We start from the raw sequence: 20,389 nt of genomic DNA on the forward strand, positions 1-20,389 counted from the left end.
CTTTGTCACCAGATATCATTCAACTGACCTTCAACTAAAATGTTGTTAGGAACCGTTGCAGAGTGAATATGTCATCTAGCTAAATAGTGCTATCTATCTTGTTGTGGGTCCATTGTTGTGTTAAAATCCGTGCCTCATATTACTAGACCAGTGTTGTCTGTTTGAATATGTCCCAAGAGTGTATTTTAGAAGTCAAGGTTATCCGTAGTGGGGCTGTATGTGTTCACTAGTATCAAGGGCTGCAGTCCCAGCAACCCCCCCAGAATTATTAATCTCCCTTCAGAGTCTGCTAGCGTGTGCACAGGATTGAATGGTGTTCCACGTTTGATGCAGATGGATACTCGCCTTGCATAGGATGAGTAGGAAACAGTGTAGTATTTGTCGACTCAGCCACTCCTAATATGTGCAAATTATTGCACCTTGACCTGGCCTCTAGGTCTTTATTTTTAGCTTTAATTATTTTCAGGACTTGATCCATGTGTAGCAGTTTCTCATTTTCTGCCTGCTGTGTGCTTTCCACTGCTGATATGCGAGTTCCACTTCTGTGATGCAGCCTTCATGTTTATCTATCTTAGTGGCAATAGTATCCAATCTAGTGCTTAAAGTGTCTGTTTTTTTATCAATTGTGTTTAGGCTGGATTGGAGATTGTGTAGTATTTGCTGGACCTCAAGATTTTTCGCCTGTATATATGCAGATGCATCTATTTTGGTTCTTCATTAACTGCCTGTTTAAATTATATATACCCCTCAAATGACAGCTTCGGTTGCCTGGGGTCACATTTTTCCTCATGGTGCTGTATAAGGCTCTCGGGCCGCTGTCCAGCTGGATGCTATGTCGCTCAGGGTCAGAACCTATTTGCTACAGCAGAGCCCATAAATTCCAGACAAATCTCCCAGAAGACACACAGGACTCCTAGCTATTACATCTTGTACTTGGGCTCCTTAACTCCAGTCAGCCTACCTCATCCATCTAACCAGAGGGACAGTTCAGCAGCTCTCCATTCCTTAATAGTAGGTGTCCAGCAGTGTGTGTTCTCTCTGTGTTAACTGCCTCAGGTGGTGTTCCTCCAGGCTCGCAGCCCGTGGTCTCACTACCCGCCTCTCCTGTTTTTCTGTGCAGCTGCAGGGCATCTCCCAGAGCCTGCTCAGTCCCAATCAGCTGTTACAGGTCTTGGGGCCACAAATCACCACCCTTGACGCTGTCTCCGTCTACAGCTCAAGCAGCCACTGTCTCAAAGGTGGCACATGAAAGGAGCTCACTCCAGGGCTGCCGTTTTGCATTGCATATGGGTTCCGGCCTTGGTCTCTTCTTGTGGCGATAGATCACAACCCTTTCTTCATCCAAGGCCGTTGAGGTCAACCCCCCGGTCTCATGGGCTGAGGATTCTGCCAAGTTTGTGGACCACATGCAGATGATACTGGAGATCAGAGGTGCCACACGCTGGAGCTCCTGATTTATGCAGCTATCTTGGCTCTAGGCAGGCCATGCCCCCACAGGACTGATATATTTGTTGACTAAGAATAAGCCATATGCCTGACAGGAGAAAATTAGCTTTCAACCTTTATCATGCTTTATGAAGTACATCCTGAGACAGGGAAGCAAATGAAGGAATTCAAAAAGGTGGATGATATATTATGTGAAACTGCAAACAGACTCTAATTACAAAATATATGAATGAATATATATGTCTCGAAAGATTATTTTGCCAATACATATTTAAAACATGTAAGACATTTGAAACAACAACAACAATAAATTAATATGAAACAACTTACTTCAACATGAATTGACATCTGGCTTTTAATACAGCAGAAACATTTTATTCTGTACCCTTGTTCAGTGAAAAGACCATGAATCATAGCTTTGCATGACAGGCAGATAGAAGGGTTAAATCCATTGAGTTATTTTTTGTATGCATTATATAGAAGACAGAGAACATTCATCTACATGCCTGTACGTAACAGATGCTAGAATACCCATCATCTAATAAGGGTCACCAAAACTTTGCTTATCAACAGCCCAGTATAAGCAGGTACTGATCTGTTGATTTTGGGCACCAATTGAACCATCATCGCAGCATTGTAGTCAAGGCAGTAATGTAGCATTTTATGCAAATATATTTTCAAGGGCAAATGTTTTGCCTCTCAATGCTTTTAATAATTTAAGTCACTCTTAGAAAAATGTGTGCACCTTCAGCTTCACAATCACATTGAGCAATTCCAACTCCTTGATCATTGTCCATATGGCTTCCGATCATATCATAGCACCTAACCTGCCATGGTCCACATTGTTGACAATGTCTTACACTCACTCGATCATAATGAATCTTGTCCCTTAATCCTACTAGACCTGTCAGCAGCCTTTGACACCATCAACCATGCTACCCTTATCTACTTTCTAGAATACAGGATGGGCCTCTTCTGCCCTATTGTCAAAGACTGACTCCCTCTTCTCACTGCTTTAAATTGCAGCCCACTCATCATTGACTCTGCCAAATCCATAGGTATCACCTTGGACAAAGACATCCCCAGGAAAAAATACAACAGTGCCATCACTAGAGGAGCTAATCATCAGTTGCATATACTTGGAGAAATTCTTAGAAAACTAACACCTTTCCTCCCCATGGCTGACCTCGCAATGGCAGTACACATATTTGTGGTATCGAAATTAGACTACGGTAGCACTACCCTGGTGGGCCGCCTGGAAATCTCACTTGCACCACTGAAGGCTACACTGAATGCAGCAGCTAGGCTCATCTCAGGATAAAAAAAGTGATCAAATCACCACTGACCTTTAATCACCGGAATGGCTACCCTATGGGGGCCAGGATTATTCTCAAAATTGTTTGTTTGACCCACAAGGCGTCACACTACAGTACCCCCTCCTACTTGGAATAGAAACTGTCCCTAATAGGTAGAAAAAGATCTTCCAGAAGCACTAGCTTCTTACTTCTTACGCCACAAAAATTAAAGAAAAAGAAAACCTACAACCGATTCTTCGCTGCCATTGCCCCAAACATTTGGCACTCTCTCCCCACTGAGATCAGATGTAGCCCGTCCACATCCATATTTAGGAAGGAAGTCAAACTTCTACTATCCAACAAATTCATCTCACCCTGAGGTCTCTTCTTCATCTCCCCTTGTTATCTTCCTCCCGCCTATTTGTCAGTTGCTCTTGTCACGTCGGAATATCCCTAATCCTGGACTATGCTATACTATGTTCTATCTCTCGGTTTACCATATGTGCATTTATATATATATTTGCATTGAGTGTATTTTATATAGTGTTTCTATATTTCTTCTTGATATATCTGTAAATCACTCTGCCACCCGAATGGATCTTGTTTGCACTATAGAAAAATCAAAATAAATAAATAAGTCCTGGTCAAGCAGCAAGCACAATCCTTGTCAGGGTGAAGTACAAGCCAATCCTAAATTGACCTGTGCTCAACCCTCTAGTGGCTTGGCAAAGGGCAGTCAGGATTAACATTGAGGCAATGTGTAAAGTATTTGTGCATCGCTTGAACCAGCAATAAACTAAAAACACTACACGAAAAGGGTTCCACACCAAGTTAGAAAAATAGAACTCATTTTAATAAATAAATATGACCAAAATGACAAAAATCCAATTGGTACAACTGGAGATGTTCAAGTTTAAAGATTTAATTGAAAATAGTGCCAAAAAGCCCAAAGTGCCAACTGTGGATATCTGGTCGTACCGGACCAGAATAAAGTCAAACGTTCGGGCTGACCGCAATGGAGAGGGCCAGCTACAGGGACCCAGTTAGGCCTACCAATCAAAGTACCTTAAATACTGGTTTGTGGGGTGTTCTGAGGATCCGTTTCGAAGATGAATCACACAGCTGAAGCAATACATCGGTTTTGAGATGTGGTGAGGCTGCGATGTACAGGCCTTGCATCGTCATCAAGGATCCTTGTCAACAGGGCTTGTGATGTGAAGTCCAGTGTTGAGGATGGGGCACACAGTTGGGGCAATGCATCTGTTCTGAAGGCCTTGAAAGTGGAGTCCATCATCACCAAGGCTTCCATCAATGAGAGATGCAAGGGCCTGTGCTGAGAATATATCGGGCAATGCGTTGGTTCTGAATGGCTGTGGCTGCGGGCCTTTGTGATGGGTGCAATTCATGTAGCAGTGATGATGCATCAGTTCTGCTTGGGTGTATGCTGCACAGAAGAGATTTGTCAGTTCCGCTGGATCTAGAGGCTGGCAGAGCACTTTAAGCTCACTTTCAAGAGCCTAGGACTGGGGTGGCACCACTTGGCAGCGTGGACTCACAGATTAGGACCACAATGAGAGAAGTAGTAGCAAAAAACTCTGCCCCACTGTCTCCTAATCCAATACCAGAATCACACAGCAAGGTAGGGCAACGCTAAACACACCCTTAGATCCCAGAAAAGTGACCTCCTAATCCTGGATTATCTACTATTGTCCAGTATGGACACCTGTTGTTTATGGATGGAGAGGCCTCACCCAAGTAATTGTGTCATGCATCATCATTGGCCAGTCTTCCCTGCCAGGTTAAGATGATGCTAACCCGATGGCCTCAACCTTAACCCAAAAAATCCTTCATTGGGAAAGGGAGCTCAGAATAATATATGTCCTGGTGAACGAAAGGACCCAAATTTAAATAGATTAAAACTGCCTCTGGACATATCCTTTATTAATTGTATTGCACAGTGTAGGACTAAAACCAGTTGCTCCAATCTCTGGAGCATCCTAAGAGGGGTGTCAAAAACGTCTTAGAATTCACCACCCCATTACAACAGTTGATGCCAACATTGTTCTGCCCATCACAAAAGAAGCCCTGCCTGGAGTGAGGAGGTTTTGCTGCAAGACGCCGCAATCACCCAGCGTAAATATTCAACTACTTAACTGCGAGATTTCCCTCTTTAGAATTGATTTGACTCTTGTCTCAAGAGGTCTTGGATCTTCACATGAAACAACTTGTCCTGATGATGGTCTTAGACTTGACTCAGAAAAGACCGAAATGTCGATGCCCTAACTCATTTTGTAAAGGTTGTCTGTGAGATTTTGTTCCTATGTCAAGGACAGTCTCCAAACTGTATACTATTGGAAGCGGGTTTTCGTGCATTGATAACTAGCAAAACTTAGCTGTCAAAGATTTTTCAGTTCTGTTATCAATGCTGTTGAAGTACCTTTTTATTCAGACCCCCTAAAGAAATCACCTTTCTATGAGTGAAATATAATGAATTAAGAAATGCACCCGGTTTCATTGATTTATTTATCTTCTTTAAATAATGTAGACAATTGTGCCTTAAATTGGCGTCTTGATGTCAGGATTAGACGTCTAGTGAGTAATCAGAGATTTTTACCTAAATATACGTCTAAACACATCCCTTGTAGGCATCATTACCCGAAGCTTATTCACCCAAGCTCACAAGGGTATATTGTGTCACCCATTTTTACATAAATATTTTTAGAATCTAACCTAACCTAACCCTGCCTCAGGCATGTTGCGCCACTCCCGGCGGGACCTAACCCTGCCTCCAGGCAGGTTGTTCCACTCCCCGCGCAGCTCCACCTGATCGCGCCAGTGCTCCCAGCCAGCCTCTGCCGCTGTTGCCAGGGTTTGAGACCCGCTGTAGGACCTGCTTGTCATTTGGTCTTTCATTTCTGCTTTTGATCTGTGCCATTGCTTCTCGCTATTTTTGCTGTACTCGTCACCTGGTCTCTTTCTTTTCTCCTTTTGCTCCGTGCAATTGCTTCTCGTTATTTTTGCTGTACTTGTCACCTGGTCTCTTTAATTTCTGCTTTTTCTCTGTGCTATTGCTTCTTGTTATTTTTGCTGTACTCGTCATTTGGACTCTCACTGCTATTGTGCCCTCAGCGGACCCCATTTTGGCCCCCCCTGCCCCCCTTCTTGCCTTCTGTACTCCCTCTCCACCCCCTCCCGTCCCCGGCTCCTGCCGCTGCGTCACCTGCGTCCCCGTCCCCCTCGCCCTCTATTGGCCTCCTCGCTCCCGCCTCCCAGCTGCTCCTCACCCCACCCACCCCATATATGGTGGCCGTACAGCGGATGTGCGCAGCGGACGTGCCGCTTGCATGCCGAAGGCAAGCCCATCTGCGCCCGTCCGCACCCAGCACCAGAACCCCTGGCCCCCACATTGCCTGACTCCGCTACGATGCCAGCACCCTCCACGCACTCAACCCCAGACTAGAACACACATGCTACTGAGCCACCCCGAAGCACATCCACGGACCCTTCACCTGCCGGACCGGCTGCTTCACCAGCATCCGGCCCACCAAATCACCAACAAAAGAAGCCAACTACCTCAGATGAATCCTCCTCAACACCCAATCTACCCGCAAACATGCCGTTGAACTCTGGGACCTCCTCGACTCTACCTCCCCAGACGTCGCCTTCCTGACCGAGATCTGGCTGAACCCCTCCTCGGCATCTGACATCGCCATAGCCATCCCGGAAGGCTTTAAGATCACCCACAAGGACCGCACCAAAGGCACGGGAGGAGGAATCTCGTTCATCCACAGGAACCACCTCAAAGTCTCGACCAACACAGACGACACCCTCAGCACCACTGAACACATGCACTTCCAGATTCACACCAACGCGACCATTATCCTCAGAGGAACCCTTGTCTACAGACCCCCCTGGACCACGACCACATTTCAGCGACTCCATCGCCGACCTCATCAGCACACATGCCCTCGCCTCCACGGACTACATCCTCCTCGGGGACCTGAACTTCCACCTTGAGTAAAACAACGAAACAAACTCCACCACTCTGATTCACAACCTAGCTAACCTCTGACTCGCAACAACACCCACCCACGTCGCCGGCCACACGCTTGACCCCATCTTGACAGCAAGCCCCCACCTCACCTTCACCCACACCACGGAACCCCACTGGACCGACCACCAGTGCATCCACTTCACCTTCAAGAAGCCCACTACGCACAACCGCACCAAGCAGATGCCTCAACGCAGCTGGCGCAAGGTCACCGAAGACCAGCTAACCACCACCCTCGCCCGGAGCCTACCCGCCGAGCCCTTAAACCCAGATACCGCCACCGGCATCTTCAGTCAATGGATCAATAACTGTGCCGACACCCTCGCCCCACTCAAGGCACCCTCCAACAGCCACACTAGCAAGAAGGCTACCTGGTTCACCAAAGACCTCCAAGCCTCCAAACGAACATGCCGAAAACTGAATAAGAACTGGCTCCGCAAACGAACTCCGGACAGCCGCGCAGCCCACAAGAACGCCACTCGCAGACACCATAAATTCATCAAAACTGCCAAGAGGGCTTCATTTAAAGACCGCCTAGATAACAACGCACACAACATCAAAGAGCTCTTAAACATTGTGAAGGAGCTCTCCAACCCCAGCTCCAACAACAACGACATACCACCTTCACAAGACCTGTGCAACTTACTGGCCACCTCCTTCCACCGCAAGATCACCGACATCCACGACAGCTTCAACACCGCGATGCCCCCAACACCTACCGCTGCCACGTCCACCACCCGCACCAACTGCCTGCTCTCCTGGACCAAGATCAGCGACAAAGACACCAGCAAGATCTTGAACACCATCCACTCTGAATCACCGCTAGACCCATGCCCTCACCACATCTTCAACAGGGCCGGCACAGCCATCGCACCTCAACTCCGGAAAATAATCAACATCTCTTTCGAGACAGGGATAATTCTCGACTCCACCCTCTCCATGACTAAGCAGGTCAACGCCGTCTCCTCATCCTGCTTCAACACTGTTGAACCCAGCCCTTTGGGCAGGTTCACCCCGAGACTTTTTGCTTTTTCCTAGCCTCTTTCTGGAACCTGGTGGTAGTGATTTTAGGCCTCTGCGCACTTTTTCACTGTGGTACAGTGTAAAGTGCTTGAGCTCTGTGTGTATGTGTGGTGAGTGACCTGCCCTCCGATAGGAATGAATGGGGAATAGGTATGCCCATGGTTGTTCCTGATGTGTGGGGAGTGCAGGGTCGAGTTTGATATGTACGTACTCGTGAGATTGAATGCTCCGAAATGATATATGCGGCATGACTGTGTCTAGTCTAGAAGTGCCACTTTTAGAGGTTGGCATATTTGTGTAATTTGTTCCTGGCGTGTGATTGGCTGGTGAGCCTGGCCCAGAGTGCCTGGGCCTGCTGGTGGATTGACTGTCTGGTTTGAGGATGACAGGGGCTGCAGATCCCCCAGGAGGTTGTCTGAGTCAGCCCGTGGATGAAAGGCAGCATCTGCTGCTAGGGAAGTGGGAGGAGATAGCCCCTGATAGTGAAGGGCTGTGCCTGCCTGACTACAAAGCTGGCTCCACCTCCCGCTGGGTGACTGTCACCTCTGTCCCTGATACTGGAAGAATGAAGGAAGCCAGGAAACCCCCAGAGCCCCAGCAACACCCAGAACTGGTTTAGACCGGGCTCAGGGACCCCTTGCACAAAGACTTCAAAGGACTTCAAAGACTTTTTTCTGTATAAGAAGGGGCTGTGTCCCCTTCCGATTGGTTCTTGTTTCTGACTTGAATCTACCAGGGGCGGGCGCTGCCCAGCCCCTGGATGCCTGGAGGACTTCTGGGGGACCCCTCTGCCTTGCCTGGGCTGATGGGGGGACTTGGTTTTGCCCTGGGATCTTTTGGACCTTCTTCCTACCCCTGAATGACTTTGCTGGACTTATGGACCTTTACTTGTCCCTAGCGCTGGAGTGCTTTGCTTTCACCCCTATTGCCTGGTGACACTTTATTTCTGCCTTTAGCGCTAGGAATGCTTCATTTTGCAGCTGTAGCGCTTGATTTTGGCCCCCAGCGCTTAAAAGCACTTTACCTGGTTGTCTCTAGCACTGGGAGCGCTGTAATTTTACTCGCACCTTTGGGTGTGCTCCAAAGCGCCTGGGAGCGCTTCTATTCCTACTAGGACCTTGTTGGCCCTCTAGCGCTTGGTAGCGCTGTGATTCCCCGTTTTTATTTGATTATTTAAGGCCGGTGCCCACCCAGCATTGCCCCGTGTTCTCACCACCGCGGCCGGGGGCGTGACATGGACCAGAAGCTGTTTCCCTGCTCTGCAAAGCCGCGGAGAAAGAAACGAAGGGGCCGCAACCTGATTGGTCGAGCATCGAAAGGAGCCGTGCTTTGATAGGCCTTTGCCGTAGGCCTGCCCCCGAGAGCCGCGCTCCGATTGGCTGGATGGCCGAAGAGGCTGCACGTCACGAGGGGCTCGACTTGGGAGCCGCGCTCCGATTGGCGGGAAGCTGCCGTGTGACGAGGGAGCCCCGTCCGAGGAGAAGAGGCGAAGAGTGGTGATGGCCTCTGCGGGGCTCCCATGCCCGAGAGGGAGCCCCGATAGAAGAGAGGAGGAAGCGTGGCCTGCTGCTGGGGCTCCCGTGTGCTGAGGGAGCCCCAGGGAGAGAGAGGAGATCAGCGACCAGACCCTGTGAGTGTGTGGCAGCTGAGGAGAAGGGAGGGGCGCCGGGACACATTGTCAGTGTCCGCTCCCCCCCACCCCAGTAGCGCGATCTCGCGCTCATTGTTGAGAAAGCGTGAGGGCTTCAAGGGCGGCCCCGGTTGGCAGTGGGTTGCCCCAACGTGTGTTGCGAGCCCAGAGAGGCTCGTAAGGGCATATTTAACTTTGGTGCATTTAAGGGCGGCCCCGGTTGGCAGCGGGTCGCACCAACGTTGTCCAGAGCCATGAGAAGGCTCGAGGGGCCATTGTTTGCAGAGCCTGAGGGCTCCAACAGCCATTGATAGTTTAAGAGCCTGTGTGGCTCCAACGTTTGGCCACAGTAGTTGGTGGTAGAGCCTGTGTGGCTCCAGCAGTGGCGCAGTTTGCGCCTAAGGGTCAGTGAGGGCCCTGGCGCAGTTTTGAAGTTCCCCAGCTGCCCAGCAATTAGTGGGCAGCTGCACTGTTTAGGTTTTGGGATGTTCTCAGGTGCCCAGCAAGTAGTGGGCACCTCCTACGTTTAGGTCTTGCGCCAGTGGCGCACCCCTGACTGGCGCTGCATGGCAGCGCGCCCTGACATTCTGGACACAGGGCTCTTTTAGTCCCTTTATTAGATGGGGGCTGGTATGTGATTTCTGCGCAATGTGATTTCTATGTTTTTAATAGTAATTGCCTACTTTGTGTTTTTGCGCAATTGTATGGTTATTGCACCTCTGAATGTGTTTTCTTACATCATGTGCTATTCCTGCACCTCTGAATGTTTTTAGGCATCATGTGTCTTCCTTTTCCCTGCGCTGCACCTCTGAATGTTTTAGGCATCATGTGTCTTCTTGCGCTGCACCTCTGAATGTATTTTATTGCATCATGTGCTTTGTTCTTAACACCGCTGAATGTGTAGGTTTATGCATCATGTGTTTCTCTTTACTACTCCTCTGAATGTATATTTATGCATCATGGGTAATGTGTTCTTTCCTAGACCCCTAAACACTGTGTGATACTTAGTTGGTTGTTCTTTTTAGTACAGGTGGTCCTAGTGAGGTCCTGGTCCCCTTCGTGACATTCTCCTAAGGTGTTTAGGGTTGCGTAGGGGGTACTTACCTGTTCCCAGTAGTTACTGGATGTGATTTATAACTGTTATGTTGTGCTACAGTGATCTTATATCCTTTTATTCTAATTTCTGACAAGTATTTCTATTTCTAAAAGTGTTGATTCTGACAGTGGCCCCTGTGGCCCTGTCTTGTAAATAATCCCTTATGAATGTTGCCCGTGCCAGGGGGCACAATGTACATGTGTGATTTTTATCTGATATGTGTTTACAATACAAAAGTTATTTTAATATAACCTTGTGTGGAGTCCCTTTTGTGGTGTGCCTAGTATGTTGTTGCTGTTGTGTGCTGGCGCAAATGCTTTACACATTGCCTCCGAGTTTAGCCTTACTGCTTGTGCCAAGCTACCAAGGGGGTGAGCAGCGGTTATCTTGGCGTGTGACTTCCTTGCCCTGACTAGAATGGTGGTTTCTGCCTGGCTTTGGCGTCAGCCTTAGCCTACCAGAAATAGCCAGTTCTAACAAACACCCTCCACATGCCCTGCAGGATCTTCAAATGGATCCCCTTTGAAACTAGAAAAAGAGTCACCCAGGCCCTCGTCACCAGCAGATTGGACTACGGAAGCGCCCTCTGCGCAGGAACATCGGCCAAACTCCTGAGACAACTGCAACGCATCCAGAACGCCTCGGCACGTCTGATCCTCTACATCCCCCGCCACAGTCACATCACACCCCACCTGAGAAACCTGCACTGGCTCCTCATCCGCAAGAGGATAACCTTCAAGCTCCTCATCCATGCACACAAAGCGCTCTACAACACCGACCAAGCATGCCTCAACAGACGACTCAGCTTCTAAACCCCATCTCGCCACCTCCGCTCTGTCGGCACTGCCCTCGCCAGAGTCCCCTGCATCCGAAGAACGACCATCGGTGGCAGATCCTTCACCCACCTCGCCACCAAGACCTGGAACACCCTCCCCACCAACCTACGGCAGGTCCAAGACCTACTGGCCTTCAGAAGACTCCTCAAGACCTGGCTCTTGGATCAGTAGCAGCACCCTCCCCCCCCCAGCGCTTTGAGACCCTCACGGGTATGTAGAGCGCTTTAGAAGTGTCCTGATTGATTGGTTGATTAGAAAGTTGTCGTTTTTTTGCTCCAACCATTTATGCCTTCTGCCAATGTGCTGAGTCACATGACCATGAATGGCTGTGTTTGGGATTTTTGTATTTCTTCCTGACATTGACACTAAGGGAGATTAGGTGTGGGCAGTATGGGCCATCCTGGCAGGATAATTGGAAGGGGCTCTTCTCAGCCCCACTTCCTGTTAAAAAGGCTTTGCATCCTGTATGTACAAAGAACCCGGACACCAGGCCCGCCATGTCTTTTGTCACCCCAGGCAGTTTAGAACCTGACGTGGGGATAGGACAGGGAGTCCCCCCACACAAAGGTTGGCACAAGGTATAATATTGGACCTCCAGAGCAATTCATCAAAACACATTCTGGAATTGGAGAAGTTACAGAAGAAGGTCTCCCTACTAGTGCATTGCTGGTCTGGTAGAAGATTATATTCACCAGAGATTGTATTAACTGGCATAAAGTCAAGTAGTGTTGAAAAAAAATTAAATTTTGCATTTGTAGATATGATTATGTCCAGATACCATTAATAATTTTTTCAATTTTACATTTTCAGTTGCACCTGCAGATCCCAGCCGGAGTGTAGATGGGGATACAATTATGTTTACAAACATACAGGAGCAATCTAGTGCTGTTTTCCAGTGCAACGCCTCCAATGAATTTGGATATTTGTTAGCCAATGCCTTCGTGAATGTTTTAGGTGAGATCTATGGCATATTATTTCCCCGAATTATGTATTTCCCTCTGAAGTTAACTTCATTTCTTTCTGTTGATTCTTCCCTCCATGGTCCTGTAGATATACTTCAACCAAATGTTAATCAAATTAAGAAACAATAGAGTTTTGAACATGCTAGATGTTAATTCAACGGTTCTGTGTTTTTTTCTATTTAGCGGAGCCGCCCCGGATTCTTACTGCTCCCCGCATGGTGTACCAGGTCATTGCAAACAGTCCGGCTTTGCTGGATTGTAAATACTTCGGCTCTCCTAAACCAACTATTACATGGTATAGTACATATGTATTGTTTAAAATAGTGTCTGTAGACCTAACGTAGTTTAACACCAGTATTTCGTTATGCTTAAATTTATCTGTGTCACTGTTTGTTTTTAAATTGGTAGAGGTAAAAAGAAAGTATTTGCCCTCTTCTGTTTCCTCTTTTATAACTTTCCTTTATATTAATTCCCACCGTTTTACCTTGATTGATTCGAGTTATGTTAACTCATCTGTGTACCAGTGAAAAGTTACATGGCCTTTAGCGGCCGAAGGTTTCATCCTGAATATTAAAATAACGTTTTGACAACTCTATCCCATGATATTAAGTTTAGGTAGCGGTGCAAAATATTTTTTACAAAACTTTAAATCAGCAGTAAAAATAAGAAATACTACACCAGTTGAAAAAGACTTTAAAACGTGAGCTAGGCAGTCTTTTTACAGGGGATGATAATTTGATGTCACAGTATTTAAATATGGCATTTGCATTAGAAATGAATATCCATTTTAGATGGCGTGTGCATTTTTTACAGCGAGAGCGCAATCTTGTGGCAATACTGATTATTGTGATTCTATGCTATGTCATTCCTGCATTTCTTACGCTTACTCGATCCGCCTAACTTTCGTTCAATGTAGACTTGGTCCGAGCAGAAAATATCTTCCAGAAACTGTGAAACTTGATGAGCTCTGTGGCTGCATGTGCTGCGCAAGGCCATATGTCTTATAATTTTAGAAACTGTTTCAACAATTGATTGAGATAGTGTCTCGCGTCTCTACAGAAGACAGGGGAATACCTCATATTACATTTTCACTCAGGCAAACACCCTGGTATTACATATTACACACATACACAATTTTGTCTAAATTCAACCACCCTAATAATCCAGACCCAGTCTCTTAAGGATTTAGATACCCAGCCTAGTTTTTGTGCCTGTGGTTCCTTTGGGAACAAAGTGGTTACAAATAGTACGAAGAGAGGTGTCCATAGCACGTGGTTAACAATAACACCCATCTATCCAGGACAGTGGTCCCTAAAGAAAGAACAATACGGCAGTTGCTTATATGTAGGCTTGGGAAAAGTTTTTATTTTGCTAGAGATTCATATAATATTTGTGACTCCAGTGGACAACCTGTTTTGACTTTTGACATCTTTCTTGTGCCGATGACACTTTTTATGAGATAAAAGTAAAGCTTCTATAACGGCTTTTAAGGAGCCTGACATGCTATTTAGGTAAGGTTTTATTCAGCATGTTTGTTCTTATTTGTCAGCCCTTCTGCAATTCTTGTGGTTATGTTACAGAAGAGTGTTAGCTGTCTGGAAAGACCCTGATGTCTCCACTACACATAGCACAGTATAAACATACAGAAAGAGGCTTTGAGGCATTCCTCTGCAGCCTTTGGATTTTGCCTGGCATTGTGCGGATGTGTAGAAATGTCTGCACTTAAGAGCTTGAAGCAGTGATGGAAATAAACAAGTAGTACCCTTTTGTTCGTTTTTTCATTGTAGGATGGTCTATTCTTCTGGGTGTTTCTGCTACTTCATCTGCCAGGGTGATTTTCTCACCCACGAGTGTTCAGCGGAATTGTCATGCTCCTGCCACTGCCCCTCCCCCCGTTTCATCTGCCAGGACGCTGTTTGAACCCAGGAGTAACCAGTGGAGCCATCACGCTGCCCGGTTACTCCCTCCCCCTTCCTCCTCAGGGCTGTTCTTTTTATTCACAAACGCCCGTCACAGGATTGCCCCCCCACCCTTCTCCACCGGCCGCTTTCCCCATGCTGCATATTATTGAAAGTCGAAAGACGCCCCGCCTGAGATGTTCTCCACTGAAGCTTGTCACAGCCTTGTTGGGTGGCATGTGCTGGCCTGGATTTCTGCACCTGCCATGCAACGGTGTAACACTTTGCTGTCTACGGGGAGAGAGGGGTGCTTCCAGTAGCAGAACTCTGTAAAGATAGATGATAGTAGATGGTCACAACCAATGTTATTCATCTAGTATATTTATTCCTGATTTGAATTTTATTTCAAAGTGTCTCACACGTGCTAGTGCCAAATGTGTAAATTATTTGCAATGTCAGGGTTGTATTTCTGAACATGGTTGCACAGGTGGTATATATGAATTTACAACACAAACAATTACAACGCATGCCTTTACAACGCTGTTTTTAAATAGCAACTTCCATTATATTGCATGATTTCACAACGCATGACATTACAACACATTTTTAACACTACCATTACAACGCATATCATTATAACGCATAATACTTTTAGGGCAACAGTGGGGTAAGTGTTGGATAGTGTAGTAGTAAAAATTACTATTCCCACTCCAGTGAGTGCAACAGTAGGGTAAGTGTTGGGTAGTGTAGGGGCAACAAATACTATTCCCATGTATCCCAAAACCATACCCACCCTAAAACAAAACAAAAAAACATTAAATACTTTATAATGCATTGTGGTGGCATGCGTTGTAATGGTATGCGTTGTAATAGCATGCAATGTAAAGGCAGTTGCGTTGTCACAGCTGCGTTGCAAAGGTAGTGTGTTGTAGTGACTGTGTTGTGATGATTGTTGCCCCACAGGTGTTATCTCAAACTACTACTCTGCTTCACACTCTCTACTCACCATTTTCCTCCTCAGAGTCAACAATGGTGGCTAGTCAGGTGGTGCTGGCATCTCCAACCTCTAGTTGCGCTTTTTATCATTTACAAACCACTACCAAACATCAACCCTGCAATGGCCACTCTTTATTATTGTACTCTTTTAGGCATCATGCGAACATGTTTTGTCCTCAGATCTGCAAAGGCATCCCTTCCTTATGGAGGCTCCAAATCACTTTAAACTCCCAAAATAGCCTAAATGCTCTCTCCAAACAGGTCTCTGTTTTTACGATGACTGAAAGATATTAAAAAGCACACTATAAATAGCAATATTAAAGTAGGATATATTTTACATTATTTAGCTGGGCAGGCCATTCTCAACAACAGTAAATCACAACCGTTGTTTGCCTGCCTCTTTCCCCAAAATCTCCCCTCAGTTGGAACAGCAAGGTATGTTAACTCATTTGTTTACAATCTGCAATTAGGCATTTAATTTCTGATGAAGACTGCAGGCCAATCCAACATATTTCTTCTAATATATATGCTAAGACTATATGCTAAGACGTGATTCACTATCTGCTGGTCTACTATCCTAAAATCAGGTATTTAAAAACATTGAACTTATTCTTAAATACGTGTAGTGCGTTTTTACATTTTCGAGGTCTGCTTCAGAACTGAAACTGCTGTTTGCCTGCTGATATGTTCTTAAGAATCTTTCATAAACCAATCTGCTTGTTTGCTGTATTTGGTCTTTTCTCCCAAGAACTATAGGTTCCCATGGCCAACCCTCCTGGAGTCTGGAATCAATACTGGATTATCCTGATTACAGAAACATAGACGAGTTGTTTAAAGTTTCTTTGCTGCTTTAAGCAGTCTATTAGGTATGAACCCTGAATGAGACAGTGCTTCATACTTGAAGATAGCTTTAAGAACAACAGGACTCCTTTCCTTGGTTCAACGCTCTTTGCTTGGCAATGTATTCCAACAAGTTGGTAATAAGGCAGTCATGAAATGAAATTTGATTTGTAAAGCGCATGGCTGCCCGAGAGCGTACCAGCGCTACAGAACCAAGAACAAAACATCTGAGGGAGATACCGTTAATTAGGGCTCAATTGGGAAAAAGAAAAGTTTTAAGGAGCTTTCGAAAATTCCGATGGTTAGATTCTGTTCGAATCATTGCGGGAAGAGTATTCCAAATAGTAGCCGCATTGACCGAAAAGCGACGTCCCCCAGAGCGCACTCTCCTCACCCTGGGGACAATGGCCAAGTTTCCGAGATCAGAATGGAGAGATCGACAGGACTTGTAGTGGCGAATAAGATTCCTAAGGATAGTGGGTCCCCTCCCCTGAAGCAACTTGTGGGTTATACACAGGGATTTGAATTTAATTCTTTCGCGGGTCGGCAGCCAATGAAGAGATCTCAATGCCGACTTGGCTGAAGATCTTATTGAGGAGCCGGTAAGCAGCCTGGCTGCCGAATTCTGAACACGTTGAAGTGTGTTGATAGTGGCTTCGGGTGCTGCCAGGAACAGGGAATTGCTGTAATCCAGTCTAGATAGTATTAGCCCCTGGATTAACAGCTTCCTAGACGGATAAGGCAAGAGTGGAAGGACCTTCAGCACCGATCGAAGTAGGCCATAGCAAATACCTGCTGTTTTCTTTGCTTGCGTACTGAAGGTTAGGTCTTGCTCAAACCATACCCCTAGGCTTTTAATTTCATCTTTAGGAGCAGGGAGTTCAACCATGCAGGGAGGCCAGATGGACTTGGGTAAAGATGTTAATTGGTGGCCCAAGAGCATTAGCTCTGTTTTTGCACCATTCAGTTTGAGCCAGGAGTTGGTCATCCAGTAAGAAATTCCCGAGAGACAGGCTAATAGATTTTTGGAACACATCTCTTGTTGGGATAGCGAGACGACTAGTTGGGTGTCGTCTGTGTAGGTAACTATTTTAATCCCAAAGGGATTAACCACATCCTCCAGTGGGGCCATATAGACGTTAAAAAGGGTAGGGCTCAATGAAGAGCCCTGAGGTACTCCACACTGGAGGGGGACAGATTTAGAGAGTGCACTGCCTTCCCAGATTCGAAATGATCGATTGCTCAAAAAAGATGTGAGCCATTGCAGGGCCATGCCTGAAACTCCAACTTTAGCGAGACGCTGAATTAGAATTCCATGGTCCACCGTATCGAATGCTGCCCTTAGATCCAGGAGGATCGCAACTGCAGATCTCCCTGAATCCAAGATGCACCTTGCCTCTTCCGCTACCACTATCAGGGCAGAGTCAGTACACCCTGACCCGGACGAAAACCTGTTTGGGAATTACGTAGCAGTTTGTTATTTTCCAAAAAGGAAGAGAGCTGCTGATTGACCTTTCTTTACGTGACTTTACTGAGGCCTGGTAACAACGATATTGGGCGGAAGTTTGCCAGATCAGAAGGATCAAGCCCAGGTTTTTTCAAGAGGGCCTTTACCCTGGCCCGTTTCCAACTAGGGGGGACCACACCACAAGTGAGGGAGGCATTTACAAGTTCAGTAGCTAAAGGGGCGATTACATCTGAGATCCGCTTGAGAATGTACATAGGCACAGGATCAGCCGGAGAGCCACTTTTCATAGAGCACAGGGCTACACAGAAGTCTTCCCTAGATATATGGACAAAAGAATCCAATGAGGGGCCCGAGAAAGAAGCAGCATAATCATAGGAATCTCGAATAAGCTCACTATGTGGCAGACTTTCTAAGATTTTTTTAATTTTAGTGTCAAAGAAATCAGCTAATTGGTTACATCTCAATTCAGGGCTCTCCTGCCTAATTGGGGGGAGAAGGAACTCTGAGAAGTTCTTTGACTATTTTGAATGCTTCTCCGGACGAATTGGAGGAGGTTTTAATTCTCTCTTCGAATAAGGCCACCTGGGCCTTTTTTCCGGGCAGTTTTATAGCGCTTCATGGCGGAACGATACGCCGTTTTATCATTCAGCGCCCAGTATTTACACCATAAGCGTTCTAAATTTTTGCATGTTTTTCTAATGTTTCTAAGCTCGATTGTATACCAAGGTGATTTGAAGACACTACTCTTCTTTGTTAGATTTTTTTTAGGTAGTACCACATCTAAGGAGTTATTCAACCAGCTTCGGAAGTTTGCATCCGCAACTAATTGGTCTGACTCCGGCAGGGGAGCTGTTTGTTCAAGTTTCCGGGTCAAACTCTCAACAGAAAGCTTAGACCAGGCCCTCTCTAAGGTGCGAGATGGTATAACGCATGGTAGGTCAGAGTGCGTTTTCCATCTAAACGGTACTAGATGATGGTCGGACCATGGCAATGGGAGGGGGGACTGGACTCCAACTGTAAAATATTACAAAATATTGGGTCAAGTAAATGTCCTTTAGAATGAGTGGCCTCTTTATTTATAAGACTCAACTCGAAAGATTTAAGATCGAGCTTGAGGTTGGCTGCTACCTTATGTAAATGTACATGTATTTATATAGCACAAATCACCGACCCGGTATCTAAGCGCTTGCTTAGGGAACCCGTCCTGGTATTCCCCTGTGAGATCCACAAGGTGAAAGCCAGGCATCCCACCGCGAAGGGCCATTGTGGAGATTAAGCAAGCTATTGCCCAGAGTCGCAGAGTATGAACCCATGGATCGAGTAGGCACCAGAGCGAGAATTGTCGAGTCCGTGGACATTTTCGGACTCAAGACCCGTCGAGCCGGGAATTGAACCCTGGTCCCGGGCTGACCTCTGCTTCCAGGTCTGCCTCCTCTAACCAGTGAGCCACACTTCTCCACTTATCCACAAGGTCATCAAAATGAAGATTAGGATCACCTAATATAATAAAATTAGGGGCAGCCGCCGCTGCAGTTATCGTAGTGTCAAGAAGGGAACCTATGAATTGTTTTATACCTACCGGAGGACGATAGATAGGAAGACCTGACAGGGAGTTATTAGGAGTAATTTGAATAGTAAAATAACTACTTTCTGAGTCAGCAATGCAGCTGTAGTAGTAAGGAAAATGTAATATCCAAAGGCATCTGTGGAGTTATTGTTTATGAAGAGACACCCACCATTCTCTGCCTAAACTAAACCTTAAATTTCTATAAATTACACCTTAAAAAAAAGTAAAGGAGACAGCAGGCTGTAGTGCGACCCTGGCTGCTTCAGGAAATCCACTGGCCATTTCATTGAGACATATCCAATCGCATTTTGGATGAGCTCAGAGTAGTATTTTAGTCTGAATGCCATGCCTTTGGCTGTTCGTGTGCAGCCTTCTACCTCCTAAGAAGTGCTTCCATTGGAATGCATAAGGGATTATTTACATCTGGAAAGTGCACTTTATCCTCACTCTTTTTGTCACATTTAATTCTTTATCCTGTATATGCATTGTATATAAACAGCAATCCATATCCGTTATTTCTTTTTCACTGCAAGACACTTCAGTCTACTTTGAAGAAAATATATAAATTGGCAGCGATGCGAAAACACCTTTCCTCTAATGGGTTTCTTTACAATTGTGTGTTCCTATCAAAAATGTTCAATGACTATGCCACAGATAAGATTCAGTATGCACAGCACCCTCTCTGCTGCTGGTGGACTGCTGCTGAAACACAAAATAAGCATTCCTGTCAGCGTTGGCTAAGCCAGTAGGGCTGGATTGTTTGTGAAAATGCAAGCCAGACTGATGTTTAATCATGGTGATTTTATCAAATGTATCTCCACTGTGAGATTCCACTCGCAGATTTGCATTTGGTAAAGTTGTAGATTCCTCCTTAGGATCAGCTATTAGGAACAAACTCTTCCATCATACTTACTTAAGAGCAAACACAATTCAATACACATTTAGAGTCTGATGCTGACTGCAGGTAAAACTCAAAATATTACCCAACACCACTCTTACTATGCCAGGCATGACCTGGTCACAGACACCCCTATGGATAACCGTGTATGGTAAAGCATGAGTTGCATACACCTATGTCTCAGAGGAAAAGCACAAAGGGGCCTCTTTATTGGTGGATGTACACCTCATAAGTCTCTCTTTTTGCTTTTTACCTAGAATAACTGATAAAACTCCACCAAAAAGAAGTAGACCCGATCAGATTAAATATATTGACCCCCATAGATACATACATGTCCACAAACCAAAATAACATTCAAGGAAAATAAAGTGATAGGGAACGTG

The 20,389-nt window shown here is 46.0% G+C and overlaps 1 protein-coding gene across 16 annotated transcripts in view; it reads left to right on the forward strand.

Annotated features, from left to right (window-relative positions):
• Positions 1-20,389, forward strand: part of NRCAM (neuronal cell adhesion molecule) — a 967,670-nt gene that overhangs the window by 726,272 nt on the left and 221,009 nt on the right. For all 16 annotated transcript variants that reach the window (XM_086919453.1, XM_086919434.1, XM_086919444.1 and 13 more), the window contains 2 exons: positions 12,188-12,331; positions 12,523-12,634. In XM_086919453.1, coding sequence (XP_086775579.1) covers positions 12,188-12,331; positions 12,523-12,634 — 256 coding nt within the window. The remainder of the gene's footprint in view (positions 1-12,187; positions 12,332-12,522; positions 12,635-20,389) is intronic.

Source organism: Lissotriton vulgaris, chromosome 1_1, assembly GCF_964263255.1.
Source record: "Lissotriton vulgaris chromosome 1_1, aLisVul1.2, whole genome shotgun sequence".
Classification (NCBI taxonomy): domain Eukaryota; kingdom Metazoa; phylum Chordata; class Amphibia; order Caudata; family Salamandridae; genus Lissotriton; species Lissotriton vulgaris.